Source organism: Carcharodon carcharias, chromosome 8, assembly GCF_017639515.1.
Source record: "Carcharodon carcharias isolate sCarCar2 chromosome 8, sCarCar2.pri, whole genome shotgun sequence".
Classification (NCBI taxonomy): Eukaryota; Metazoa; Chordata; class Chondrichthyes; order Lamniformes; family Lamnidae; genus Carcharodon; species Carcharodon carcharias.
Window position 1 is genome coordinate 60,180,486 of NC_054474.1, and position 15,000 is coordinate 60,195,485.

General features: G+C 40.9%; 1 protein-coding gene across 3 annotated transcripts in view; it reads left to right on the top strand.

Moving 5' to 3' along the window:
* The first annotated feature begins 1,316 nt into the window (after positions 1–1,316).
* The window catches only part of rnf44 (ring finger protein 44), a 127,929-nt gene continuing 114,245 nt past the window's right edge, over positions 1,317–15,000 (top strand). Inside the window, exon 1 of one of the 3 annotated variants that reach the window (XR_005943764.1) lies at positions 1,317–1,766. Coding sequence is in view for 2 of the 3 variants with exons in the window: in XM_041193334.1 (XP_041049268.1) it covers positions 1,445–1,766 (322 nt within the window). In the remaining variant the exon portion in view is untranslated. The remainder of the gene's footprint in view (positions 1,767–15,000) is intronic. The other 2 variants (XM_041193334.1, XM_041193335.1) reach the window with 2 other exon arrangements.

Sequence of the window (15,000 nt, forward strand, 5' to 3'; positions counted from 1 at the left end):
ACCAAAAGGTTCAAGTTTAATAGCTGTTCTAGGCTAAAATAGCTACCAAGTTTCCGCCGCAATATCAATTTCGCAGCTAACATTGGTCTTACTGTCCCTGGGCTATAAATTGATCCTGATTGAGTGCACCTGAACATAATCTGGCTCATCTGTGACCTTCTGCATGACAAAATAGATACCATTGGATTTTCACAGGAAAGGTGGCACCTGTGGAATTGCTTGCAATCAAGAGTCGGGACAAGTAGTGAGGCTAAAGCCATATTTTGACGCATTGCGTTTTAATAAGGTTTGAACCAATCTTAGAAATCGTTTTGTATTAAAGATCTTTAGAGCTTTTTTTTCTAAAAAATGCCATTTATTAAAGTGGGAACTATGGCACAAGACCATAAGCAAAGTGCACACAAAAGAATCACTAGTCGCTAGGTTAAAGGCACGCTTAACAGTTCAGTTTCATAATTTAGGCATTTACTGGTTTCCTAAATGATACAGGAAAGCCAACACACAGTGATCTACTGTGTGGTCGAAATAATAAGCAGACTTATGCTGCCAAGTATTTGCAGAGGCAGGTCAGCTGGTCAATAGACATCAATGTTGCAATGGTAGTTAGTGTCCTTCACTGAGATGACATGGCTTGCTTTTATTCTGGTGGCGTCCCATTAAATGGGACGAGGTTAAGAGTTGGACTGGAACGGCTGGGATGTCTTTTTTTTAATAGATAGTATCAAGCAAGGCCAAGGGGAAATTTCAGTCGCCTCCCCCGATGGGGTATCGATATATCGAGTCTGGGAAGTGGCTTTGCAGCGCTGGCTCTGGGAAGCTGGAGCTGAGCACAAAGTATGGGCTGCGGCTAGAAGCCTGCATTCAATGTGAACACTGTACAGCGTTCAAATCCCGAGCTGGCAGCGGCTGCTCTGCGCCCCAGACCAGACAGACACACACACACGGAGACACAGACAGGGGAATTAGATAAGTAGGGGCATTGGAGAGAGAAGGCTGCATCTACGCGGCATTTTTTTTGTCTGTAGTGCGTGTATTGGATAGAAGTTACTGTGCTCACCATAAAGTTTTTGGCCAGCTCTCCTAGTAAAGAGAGGCGGAAACTTAGCTGGTGTCGTTTTGTGAAGGGCTCAAGTTTGGAGGGGGAGGAGGGGGGTTGAAGAAGACAAGCAGCAGCTGGAATGTTCTGTCTGGCACTGGGCTCTGACCATTTTGTGGGTGTGTTGGACGTTTAAGTTTGGCGAGAGTCGGAGTTCCGGATTATATTTAGAGAGAGAAAGAGGGGAGGGGAGGAGAAGAGGAGGGGGAACAATCCATCGATTTAAAGGGACAAGACTGGGTTTGGTTTGGAAAGTTTAAGGTCTGTGATTTAGATGAAGGCTGGGCTTTGAAGAAGAGGGTGAGAGAGGAAGGGAAAAGAATTTTAATTTTTTTTTGTTGTTTAAAAATGCCGATTGTGAGTAATTCCCAAGCGAATGGGGATCGTCTGCATTCCCGGTTCAATCCCCGGCTTCCAGCCAAGCGCGGCTCCCGGTGCCAAGCGGGAGAGATTCGGGAACAAGCCGCTCAGTTGGGAGCCTCTTCGGATCCAGAGGGGAGCCGCCTCTTGCTGCAGCCTGTGGAGGCTCGGCCCGGCCGCCTCTCCCCGCCCGCAGGCCCGGAGAATCCGCTCAGGCCCCGGCCTCGGGGAGCCGGCTGCAGCCCAGCTCTCCAGGCCGGCTCGGGGGCGCTGCTGGCCGCTCGGCGCCGTGCGAGGATCTCTTCAGCAGGTAAGAACCGGCTCAGTCAACATGGACAAACTGATCTTTCAATTGGGGCGGCCTGAAGGGGATTTTCAAAATAACCTCATTTTTAAATATATATATATATATATATATATATCAGGTCATGGTTACCTTCACAATATTGATCACCGTTTAATTTTCTGAATATGTCTGCTCTGTACAATGCGTTCAGAAACGCTGTTTTTTTTCCCACTTTTTATCTGGTCACAGTAAGGACATGTCTTAATAGACTCACGAGTTAAACGGCTGAACTTTTGTCACTGAAAGAGGCGTGCAGTAATCTGATGTTCTGAGAATTTCTCTCTGATTCCTACTGTGCATAGTTCCTTGCTGGACGGGTGTCTTTTTTTGGTACAATTGACATTATATCCTGGGTTTCTGGAACACGAGTTTAGTGATTCCAGTTTTTATGCGACCCTTATCCTTGTCTGCATTTGCCCTAATGTCGCTGTGAAGGGTTTTGTCTGGTCCATTAATTGTGGGCACAAATGTGTTCTTCCAACTTGGCAACCTGGAATACGAGCAGGAATACATTGCTGCCTTCACAGTGGTAAAGTTCAGGCTTGAACATACATGCACTGGGAAGTCAGGTGCAGTTCCGCTACGTGTAGTAAAGCAAACGTTTTCCCCATGTTAGAATCCGGGGTCTGCAGGTCTCAGCCAAACATGCGGCTTAAAGAATTGCTCTCGTCATGTAGGATATTTTCAGCAGAACAGCTCCATAGTCGAATTATCTTTAGCTAGAAGGATACAAAATGTGGCGTGCGGTGTGGGACATAAGATTGAAGAGGTGTGCAAAGGGAGATCAGCTGCCAAGTTAGAATGACAAATATTCAAATTGGTGCCACCGTGAAATAAACTTGATATGGATTTGGTTTACAGTGGCCCAAAGCTAAAATTAGCCTAAATTGTACATTTTTGAGGATGACGTTCAGCTGATTGTGTGACTGGCCTGACCTCTGAAAATCTATGTGCAAAATTAAAATATAAAAGGGGCACCTGCTTATAGGTCCTTTTTGGTGCCACATTACAATAACCTGTCAGTTCAAGTTAATGAATAAATTATAGAAAAATAAATAATTTGATGGACTTGTATTACTACCTACTATTACTATGCCCATGCATTTTGGTTGAATCCACACCTGTTTATATTTGCTGCAATAACAAAACAGCAAAATATTTGTTTCTTCAATTACCTTGTGTAACAAGGGTAAGCTATGGATTTCAAGAACTTTCATCGAAGAAAGTTATATTTGAGCTAGGTTTAACTCTTGTGTTCCAATGTTTTGTTCACAAATGTCTGACAAAAAGGAAAGATCTAAAAGATGATTACAACTTTCAAAGGTGTTGAGAGAGAATAGGAGCTGATTTTATCAATTTTGTGGTTATTGAAACCACAATAGAAAAACGTTTTTTCCTCTTTTAATAGTTGATGTGAATTTAGGACCATTTTATATCTATCTGACAGTTTTATTGAAGAATGTTATGATGTTGGATGGGGGAGTGGGGTGAGTCTACAACATGCTTTCCAATAATACATGGATGTAAATAGAAAAACAAATAGATACATTTAGCTTATAAAATGCAGTGAGATGTTAGATTCCCTCACTATTGATGAAGAGCATGCAGCGTGTAATGGAGGCATTGAAGCTCTTTAGCCAAATGTGGGACTGGAATTACTTGAGTAGCTCTTTTTTAATTCCTCACCAAGTGAAGAGGCAAATCTAACCAGAATAGTCAATATCAATCTCAAGGAAAGTGTAAATTTGAAAACAAGTGACCTGTACCTGATAGTTGCTACCAACGCTCCAGCTAGTAATAATGTTTCGCAAATGATTATTCATTAAATTTTTAAAGTGTGTGAGAGAGAATTATACACCCATTCATGACTAGCGTTGAATGAATTTCTGCAAGTACACTGAGCACTATTGGAATGTATACAAATATAATTGAAGCTCCTGTAGTAATTCATGTGGGTTAATTTTGGGTAGTGATCTGATTTGAGTGTTCTGAAATGGGCCTATCATGAACAAAAGTGATTCTGTAAAAAAAAACATTCATAGCCTGTGTTCTCATGAGCAGAATAGTATGGCTTATGTGTTATAATGTGTTCCTTACAGTCACTCTATCCTCTGAGGTTATACATAGCACACAGCCTATGAGGACCAGAGGGACCATCTTTGGTCAGCTGCTGTCAGGTACAGTGCCAGAGGTGTGTAGTGTCTTAAGAGGAAGTAAAATGATGCACGTTTAACTTTTAAACCCTAAAATTATTTATTAGCTTTGAGATAAAATGTCATCACAATGGAAAGCTACTTTAATAGTAGTTTGATACTATGCTGATAAAATGCTGCAATTCCAGGTGGGAGGAGAGGAAATGCAGAAATGTTGGCAGGACCACTCCAGTCCTACAGAGGTGTAACTCATGAGCTCCACAGAGCTGTTTCATGCTGCCTATGGAGATGCCTCCATCTCAAAAGAATCTTATTCTCCTAGCATAAAGATAAGCACAGCCACTAATAATTGTGAACCTAAAAGGACCAAATCTAAAAATATCAAAAACTTTGTGGTCTACCTATTTGCAGAAGGAGACCATAAATCTTACCCCTCTAAAAGTAAAGTGGATCAATTGCTTATGCAGAGATTACTTTTCCAGTCAGTAACTTGAAAATAAACTTGTCTAAACTGTTTTGCTTATAACAGATGTGTGATTAGAAACCAGCACTATTATAAAGACTCCTTACAGATTTTAATGTGACCTGCCAGGTTAAAAATTGCCTAAATCTAGATTTTTTCTTTTAAGTCTGTGCAATTTGTTACAAACAATTTATATTTATGTGCTGTTTACACAGCAAAATATTCCATAATTCTTCACAGAGATTTAATTTAACAAAAGAATAATTGCTGAGATATTGCTGGAAATATTAAGAGTGACAGAAGGTTTAGTCAAGTAGGTGAGTTTAAACAAGGTTTCAAGGAGAAGTGAGAGGTGACGAGTCAGTGATTTTTAGAGAGGGAATTTCAGAGATTGGAGCCTAGGCAGATGAAAGCATAGTTGCCAATAGTGAAGCAAAGAGAAGTAGAATGCACAAGAGACCAGGTTGGAAGAATAGGAAGTTCAGGAGGGGGATTGTAGGCTGGAGGACGTCAACTGATGCAAGCAGAATGAAGGCTATGAAAGGATTTAAGCACCAGATAAATTTAAATTTGAAGCATTGGGAAATGAGTTAATGCAGGCAAGCAAGGACAGAATTGATGGGTGAGTGGGACTTGATGTGGAATTTTGCATGAGCTGCCATTTCTGGAGGGTGGAGGGTGAAGGGTGGGAGAGTGGGCAGGAGAACACTGCAGTGGAAGATACTGATGTTACGTAAATGGACATAGGTGAGCACTAATGGAGAGGGAGGAATATGGGGTCAGCAGCTCAGCACAGGGTCAAAGAGGCTGAGCAGCCTGAGACAGTGGCTGCGAGTGGGGTTGGAATCAGCTACAAAGCTGTGCAGCCTGAGAGAGGGGCCAAAGATGATGGCTTAATTCTTCCCTGTGCCTAGCTGGTGGAAATTACAGCTCTTCCATGATTAAATATTGATCCCTAACACTCAGTGGTCAGCTAGGTGTCTCAGTTCAATTCCTCCTGGAACCACAATTAAAGATTGAGAATTGAGAGAGATTAAGAATCAAGTTCAATATAGAAAATTCAGAAGGGAATTGAAAAAAAGCAAGAGAAGCGAAGCAAGAGTATGAAAAGAGACTGGCAGCAAACATAAAAAGGAAACCAAAGATCGTCTTTAGGTATATAAATAGTAAAAGGATGGTACAAGGAGTGGTGGGGTGATTAGGGACTTAAAAGGGGAATAAGGCATGGAGGCAGGAGTACTAAATTGACTTAGGTACTAAATGAATATTTTGTATCTGTCTTTACCAAGATGATGATGCTGCACAGTTCATCGTGAAATATGAGGTAGTTCAGACAACAGGTTTAAAATTGGTAAGGGGGAAGTATTGGATAGGCTGACTGTACTTAAATTTGATAAAGTACCAAGACCAGATGAGATGCATCCAAGGATATGTAGGGAAGTAAGGGAGAAAATTTGCAGAAGCGTTTCATTATTTTCCAATCCTCAGATACAAAGGTAGTGCCAGAGGATTGAAGAATTGCAAATATTGTACCCTTATTCAAAAATGGGTATAAGGATAAGCCCAGCAAATATAGCCCACCCCAGTGGTGGGAAAACATTTAGAAACTATGATTCGGTGCAAAGTTAATAGTCACTTGGGCAAATGCTGGTTAATTAAGAAAGCCAGTGCAAATTTAAGGGCAAAATCATGTTAAACTAATTTGCTGGAGTTTTTTGAAGAGGTAGCAGAGAGGGTTGATGAGGGTAATGCTGTTGATGTTGTGTACATGGACTTCCAAAAGGCATTCAATACATTGTCACACAACAGACTTGTGAATAAAGATAGAGCTTATGGAATAAAAGGGACAGTAGCAACATGGATACAAAATTGGCTGAGTGACAGGGAACAGTGTAGTGGTGAACATTTTTTTTTGGAGTGGAGGAAGGTTTGTAGGGGAGATTCCCAGGAGTCAGTGTTAGCACTCCTGCTCTTCCTAATAAACATTAATTACCTAGACCATGGTATGCAGGGCACAATTTCAGAATTTGTGGATGACATAAAACTTGAACGTATTAGGAACTTCAAAAGGACAAGAACAGGTTGGTGGATGTGCAGACAAGTGTCAGATGAAGTTCAATGCATAGAAGTGTGAAGTGATTCTATTTGGTAGGATGAATATGGAGAGACATTATAAAATAAAGGGTACAATTCTAAAGGAGGGTGCAGGATCAGAGGGACCTGGGTGTATATGTGCATAAATCATTGAAGGTGGCAGGACAGGTTGAGAGTGTGGGTAATAGAGTCTATAGGTTCCTGGGATTTTTAAATAGGGGCATAGAGTACAAAAGCAAGGAAGTCATGATAAACTTGCATACAATATTGGTTCGGTCTGAACTAGAGCATTACATTCCGTTTTGGACACCATGCTTCAGGAAGGATGTGAAGGCATTAGAGTGTGTGCAGAAAAAATACACAAGGATGGTTCCAGGGATGAGGACTTACTGTTATGAAGATAGATTGGAGAAGTTAGGACTGTTTTTCTTGGAGAAGAGAAGGTTGGGAGGAGATTTGATAGAGATCTTCAGAATCATGAGGGATCTGGACAGAGTAGATAGGGAAAAACTGTTCCCATTGGTGGAAGGATGGAGAACAAGAGGGCACAGATTTAAGGTGATTGGCAAAAGGAGCAATGGCTTGAGACAACCTTTTTTCTGCAGCAAATGGTTACGATCTAGAATGCACTCCTGAGAGTGTGGTGGAGGCAGAATCATAGCATTCAAAAAAGATATTGAATCATTATCTGAAAAGGAAAAATTGGCAGGGTGACAGGAAAAGGCAGGGGAGTGGCATAGGTGAATTGCTCTAACAGAGAGCCAGCACAGGACATGATGGCTGAATGGTTCTGTGCTGTAATCATTCTATGATTCTATAAAAAGAAATAATTTACCTTCTCGCACAACTTTTTGATAGGTTAAGTGGGCGGGCCAAAAATTGGCATTTGAAGTATAGTGTGGGAAAACGTGAGGCAGTCCACTTTGGCAGGAAGAATAGAAAAGCAGAATGATGAAAGGTTAAGCAGGTTGGGCCTATATTCATTGGGGTTTAAAAGAATAAGAGGTGATCTTATTGAAACATAAAATTGTGAGATTCAATGGGAATGAGGGGGAAAAGTCTCCATTGGTTGGAGTCATACCTAGCACAAAGGAAGATGGTTGTGGTTGTTGGAGGTCAATCATCTCAGTCCCAGGACATCACCTCAGGGTAGTGTCCTAGGCTCAACCACCTTCAGCTGCTTCATCAATGACCTTCCCTCGATCATAAGGTCAGAAGTGGGGATGTTTGCTAATGATTACACAATGTTCACCGTTAGTGACTACTCAGGTACCAAATCAGTCCATGCCTATATGCAGCAAGATCTGGACAACATTCAGACTTGGGCTGATAAATGTTAAGTAACTTTTGAGCCACAAAAGTGCCAGGCAACAACCATTTCCAACAAGAGAGAATCCAACCATCTCTCCTTGAAATTCAGCGGGATTACCATTGCTGAATCCCCCATTATCAACAGCCTGGCGGTTACTACTGGACAGAAGCTTAACTGGGCCAGCCATATAAATACCATGGCTATGAGAGCAGGTCAGAGGCTGAGAATTCTGCGGCGAGCAACTTATCTCCTGTCTCCTTAAAGCCTGATCACCATCTGCAAAGCACAGTTCAGGGGTGTGATAGAATACTCCCCATTTGCCTGATGAGTTCAGTTCCAGTGACACACAAGGAGCTCAACGCTGTCCAACACAAAGTAGCCTGTTTGATTGGCACCCCATCTACCACGTTCAACATTCATTCCCTCAACCAATAGTGGCAGCAGTGTGTGCCATCTACATGACGCACTCAAACAACTCACCAAGCCTCTTTCACTAGCACCTTCTAAACCCAATACTACTACCATCTAGAAGGACAAGAGCAGCAGATACATGGGAACACCACCACCTGCAAATTCCCTTCCAAGCCACACAGCAGCCTGACTTGGAAATATATCGCCGTTTCTTCACTGTTGCTGGTTGCTGGAGCTCCCTTCCCACTAGCACTGTGAGTGTTCCTACAACACGTGGTCGGCAGTGGTTCAAGACGGTGGTTCACCACCACCTTCTCAAGAGGCGTTAGGGATGGGCAATAATTGCTGGCCAAGCCAGCAATGCCCACACCCCATGAAAGAATAAGAAAAAAACTCAGATGCTGAGAGGATGTTTCCCCTTGCAGGAGAGACCAGAACTAGGGGACACAATTTAAAAATAAGGGGTCTCCTGTTTAAGATGGAGAAAAGGAGGAATTTCTTTTCTCAGCGGATGTTTGGAATTCTCTTTCCCAGCGAGCAATAGAGGCTGGGCCTTTGAATATACTAAAGGCTGAATTAGACAGATCTTTGAATAGCAAGGGAGTCTAGGGTTATGGGGGAACATGTAGGAATGTAGAGTTAAGGCCATAATTATAAGCCATGATCTTATTGAATGGTGGAGCTGGCTCAAGAGGCCGAATAGTCTACTCCTCCCATTTGTTTTATGTTCAGCTTGTGGGGAAGCAACAACATCATCTCCATGCAGGGCTTTGGTTAAAATGACCATTGTGCCTGAGCGATGTCATCTGAGTTCAATTTGCAAAATATTATAAAAGGGCACCACTGCATTCCAATGAGTGTCCCCCTCATACTTGCTCAGAACACCAGATTAATATTGGAACCTGTGGTTAGATGGTGGGCTGAGTATGGGCCATTTTTACCTTTTGTATGCCTGGTTTCTACCATATGAGGAGAGTTAAAATTGTCACCAATGGTTTTCCATGTTGAACTTTAAATACGGTAGTTTCTTTTTAAAAAGGCTTTAGAATTGTACGCACCAAATTTTATCCGACACGTGAATTTTTTTTCTTTATCAAGTCGTTCTGAGTTTGAAATTTATTGTACAAACAACTCAAAGCTTCTGTTAATTTCTGTTTATCTCTTAAATTTTCCTTTTAACTTCAGAACTGTATGCTCAATGATTGCTGTAATAAAATTCCAAGTGTTGACCTGCCTTTGGTTATATCTAATTTTTTTCTTTATAATGTACATTCTTTAAAGTACCATTTGGTATTCTTTACTGGTTATAGCCTCTGATGAGGTTTTTCATCCATTTTTCAAATGGGACCTTAAACTGAGGCCTAGTTTGCCCTGTTGGGTGGACATTAAGGTGGCCATTCATCTTGTTTTCAGGTGGTCTGTACCCTGTCCTTTTATCCGATTTTTAAACCAGACGCCTTATTGTTTGGTGTATTACTGTATTTTGAAGCACCTAGACCCTAGGGAAGCATTTAAAATTGAAATTATTGGTCCTACCTGTGCTTGAGAAAGATCAGCCCAAGGTATCATAGCAGCCCGCAAAGGTCTCATCAGGCCTACCCTTTCATGCACCCTTGTGACCCCCTCATGCTACATTGTTGTGCTGCGATTAACTTAGACATAGAGCTACACTGATGCACATTGCCCTTGACTAGCTGCTATGAGACATGAGCAACCTGGTTTAAAAACTCTCCATGTCTATGTATGCTTTACTTCTATTTTCAACCCAGTTTTGCTGTCCATTAATGGAACAGGTTACTAGGTGATCTCAACACTTTTACATACACCCTGATTAAAAGCATCACTTTTTTAATCTGCTTTGGTTTCTTCAAGGTTCATTAGAAGCATGATATGTACAAGCTCCCCAAGTTTAGCTCAACCTAAGATACTGAGTTCATTATGCAAGGTATTCTCACCTGTTTTATCAAGTGGTTCAGATAAGTAGTTATTATTATTAATTTATTTTATTACTGAAAAGAGAGACATGTTGCTGAAACTTTTCACCTTGCACTCATCAGAACGAGCCCAAGAATGCCAAATGTCAAAACAATCACAACAATTTATACTGCAGAAGAGAAGGTTGCTGACTGGTTGGAAAGTTGACTCTGATTAGCCAAGGCATTGCCATAAAGAAAGCAATGGGGAGCTATAGATTCCCCAAGCTCCCAGGTAGTTCAAAAAAGGTGCAAGGCTTTAACATTACTCCACAATTGGGCAGCAATTACTCAACAATCCTAAGTGCACCAATAGCTACGCTAACAAACATTTAAGATAATCAGTGGAGCTTGTAACCTGGTTATTTTATGCTTGCTAGAAGTGACATACATTCATATGCAGGCATCCGTTCTGCAAACAAAAGGAATATGTTCAAGCCTAGTGCATTTTTTTAATCCCCCGGGAGCTTGGGGAGCCTTGGTTCCTCATTGGCTGAGGCATTGCTCTGGAGAAAGTAATCAGAACCAACCAATCAGCACCCTTTTCTCCTGCAGCATAAATTGTTGTGATTGTTTGGAATTTGGCATTCTTGAATTTGTCCTGATGGGTGCAAGATCAAAACTTGCAGATTTAAAAGATTATCAAAACTTGCAGTAACATGTCTCTCTTTTCACAATATTCAAGGTCTGTAATTTTTTTTAGAGTGTGCAAATGCATACATGTTTGGGGGTAGTCAGGATATCCAGTATTCTTGAGGTCTGTCACTGGCAGCCCTACTGGGCATGAAAGATCCTGTGGCACTGTTTGAAGAAGAGCATGGGAGTTTCCAAGTGTCCTCACCAATATTTGTCCTTCAACCAACATCACTAACATAGAACAGCTGGTCATTATTGCATTGCTGCTTGTGAGGCTAATTGTGAAGAAATTGGTTTTTTGCTCAATGCGGTTAGCTTTTTCCATGACAATGTGAGGGGTAAGATCAGCAATGACGGGGCAACATCAGGCCTTTTGAGATCCACAGTGGGACCAAACAGGCTTCTGTTCTGGCACCAGCACTCTTTTAGGCATATTCGTTTCTGCTGTTCTCAAATGCCTTCAGGTCATCTGCAGAGGGTATCTATTTACTTACCAGAACTGATGAAGCTGTTCAGCCTTGCTTGCCTAAGATCCAAGGCAAAGGTACGCCAAGTCCTTATCAGAGAATTGCTCTACACTGACGATGCGACATTAGCATTCCATATTGAGGAACACGTTCTTCAACAAATGGACGTGCTCTCCCGTGCCATCAACAAGAGGAAGACAAATGTCATGGTCCAGGATGTTGCTGTAGTGCCATCTGTCAGCATTGACAATGTGACACTGGAAGTTGTTAATAGCTTCACATGTCTAAGCTCCATAATCACCAGTGATCTGTCACTTGATGCTGAAATCAACACACGCATCGCAAAAACTACAACTGTTATGCCAAAGCCCTGTAAGAGAGTGTGGAACAACAGCAACCTGACTGAGAACACAAAACAGTGAATCTACCAAGTCTGCATCTATAGTGGTGAGACCTGGACAATGTATACAAGACAGGAGGAAAGGCTGAACAATTTTCACCTTCGCTGTTTCGGAAAAGTCCTCAGCATCTCTTGGTAGAACAGTCACTATCTCCGAGGTCCTGGAGCATCTTAATTCCATCAGTGCGCTCTCATTGTTAAGCCATGACATCTGCGTTGGCTTGGCGTCATTCATCGGATGGATGATGGCCGTCTACCCAAAGACTTTCTACACGGTGAACTGATCATTGAGCCATGACCTTCTAGGTGTCCATACCTCCACTGTGAGGGTACCTGCAAGTGAGACATTAAGAAAATGGACATTAATACTGACAAATGGGAGATGGTGGCTGATGGCCGTGACCTCCGGAGGTTGACTGTTTGGAAGAGGTGAGCAGAAATGAGCAGCTTAGTTAGTCAAGATGAGGTCCCAGAGAAAACAGAGGCCAATGAATCATGCATCTTCTCAACCCACTGTCTTTCTCTGCAGCAAGTGTGGCAGAGATTGCCATTCCAGAGTGGAGATCCTAAGTCACACCAAGCAATGTTGACCACCATGGCACAAACCATCGTCTAACTGAGAGGAAAGCTGTTACGAAATGAATAAAATTAAGTAATATATCACTGAGTGACTGAAATGGCATTTAATTTAACTTGCTCTAACAGATTCCTTGCAGTAATTGTGAAGAGGACCTAGATTTAAAATATTTATTTACATTTTTCCATTTTCAGAATAAACAAACTTCTGCAGAATAATTTTACAGCAAGAGGTGAAACTTAAAGGAGTTTAATCTCATTAGACTTATATTAAATATTAATTTAATAAATTAACTCTATTAATACTTAATCTGATTTGTTCAGCAAATCAAATTATTTACACATGTAATGCAGCACATCTTCAACAGCCGTACACCCAGATCAGTTGTTGCTTGAGGGATATATGCTTCATAATGAACTCTGAAAAATAAGGGATCACTTCTGCATGTTCTCTTGAAGTATTTCTAATTCCAACTAGTCAGGAAGTAGCTGGGATGCACTGGATTAATGTAGTAATCATGGTAAATTTTTGACGCTTCACTACATATCAATTTTTTTAATCAAGGAGATGTTGAGCGCAGCACTGGGCAAACCCAGAATTTGAAGATAGTTGGATTTAAAATACTGTAAAGTTTTAAATAGACTAACTTGTAAGTTTGTTAGTTACTTTAGAAAATTTCATTAGTAGTTTGAAAAACAAACTGCTTTTGTGTTGGACATGTGTAAATATATTTTGTGGCCTAGCCCCTTGGTTGGTGTTATCTTCACTGTCATCAGTTTCAGTTGGAAGTGATTGTGGCATTTTGAAATTATAATTTGCTGCTATTTAACATCTTACTTTACTCCATTTGGAAAAACCAAGCAGTTCTATTCAGACCAAGCATTTAATTGGTGGTACACTTTGCATTTTGTATTTGGCAACTTCATAACTCACTACAAGGGCAGAAGTTGTGGCATGATGCAACTGCGGTATTTACAAAGAGGCATATTATAGGGTAGCTACAGAGAAGCTTTTTTCTTTCGTGGGGAATCCTAATTTTAACTTTTATGGTTTTACATTAGGGCAGGATTTGAGTAGCCTGACAGTAACAATACTATTTGTGCAATGTTTCAAAGTCAAAAGAACTGGAATTGTAATTGAATCTCACTACTGTTTTTTTACAATATCAAATTGGCACAGAAATTGACTAAACACTGGAAAGTTGTCGATCAAAAATTCCCACTAAACTTCTTCATAAATGATAGGATCTATTTGTTCTTTTGGAAGGGCGGCTGGGATGGGGGTGAGATGAGAGACTGAAAAGCACCCCCGTGCAACACTGAAAGGATTACATGCTCGGGTGTGACTTGCCAGTACTGAGGTTTATACTGTTATGCTTCTGAGAGAAATGAAATCCCAAACTACCAGTAATGTAGCATCTGTTTATAAAATGTGGAGGAGTGCTGCTGCATTAATACCAATGTTCTTACTTGGGTGAACTTAGAACTGCACCTACATGTTTCCTCCCATGTGCAGCCTGACCCCGTTGCCAAGGTAGTGTATTTTTCACAGATGGATGTAATAGGCTTCCTATTACATCCATCAATTTGTTTGACCCCAGGAATGTGTGCAGAAACCAACAGCATTAAAGGAATTATTCCTTACTGAACATAAATGTTTCCTTGATGGCTTAGCAGATAGACATAATGAATAGCTGAGCTTCATATACCAAGAAGATTTAGGCCCAATCTCATCTGTGTTACATTTGTCTGAGTTTTTCCAGGTAATTCTGTTTTTGTTTTACATTTGTCCGATCTCAGCCAAGGATGGCGATGGGCACTAGAACTAGCCTTGATCCCCTTTGGTTAGGAAAGGGGAATTTGGCTGGGCTCCTAGTTTTGATAGCTATACAGCACCCTCTATTGGAGGGGTATGTGTGCATGCCAAATGAGATGCTGTCCACGGGTAAATAGCATTAAAAATTGAGGCTAAAACATGGCCACTTGAATGACATCAGACAGCATGAAACCATACTCCAGCAATTGGTCAATGTCTTCAGATTTGGACAAGAGGGGAAAAATTTGCAAGAAAAAAGGAAACAAAAGAATACAAAATAAGGGAAAAACATTAAAATAAATTCTGCAGGAAAGATGTTCTGTACAGTGCATAGATTTGCAAGGAATAACAGTCGAGTTTCCACTAGAATATTAGCATTTGCTAAATGATCACTGTGCTAGGAAACTGATGTAGCTGTTTTTAAATGGGAGAAACAAAAATATTAATGTGTGTTCATGACTGTTCATGGTTGGCTAAACGGAGACACACACTGACTCGTAAACCTGAATCACTGCTGATGTTTTCCATGTAATGTATTTGTTTATCCCTTGGGCCACAGCATGTTTGATGAGTAAATGCAAACAATTATACTTTTTGAAATGGCAAACTGTTTGTTTGAAATTGGAGGGAGAATGTCTTATGATGTAAAGTGCAAAAGATAAGCTATTCTCCAGTCATTAATTTCTGTTTCAGGGATACAAAGTGAAAATACTATTTTAATAAGCAGAAGTATAAGTCCCAAACTGATAAGTAAATGTTCTGCATCAACTTGAACTAACAACATTTGAACCACAGGACCGTATCTGATACATAATGTCCATTTTTCTGAGAAGATTTCATTGGTTCATCTTTCCTGGAATACTTGTACTGATTTAGAAACACTTACCATATTCACTA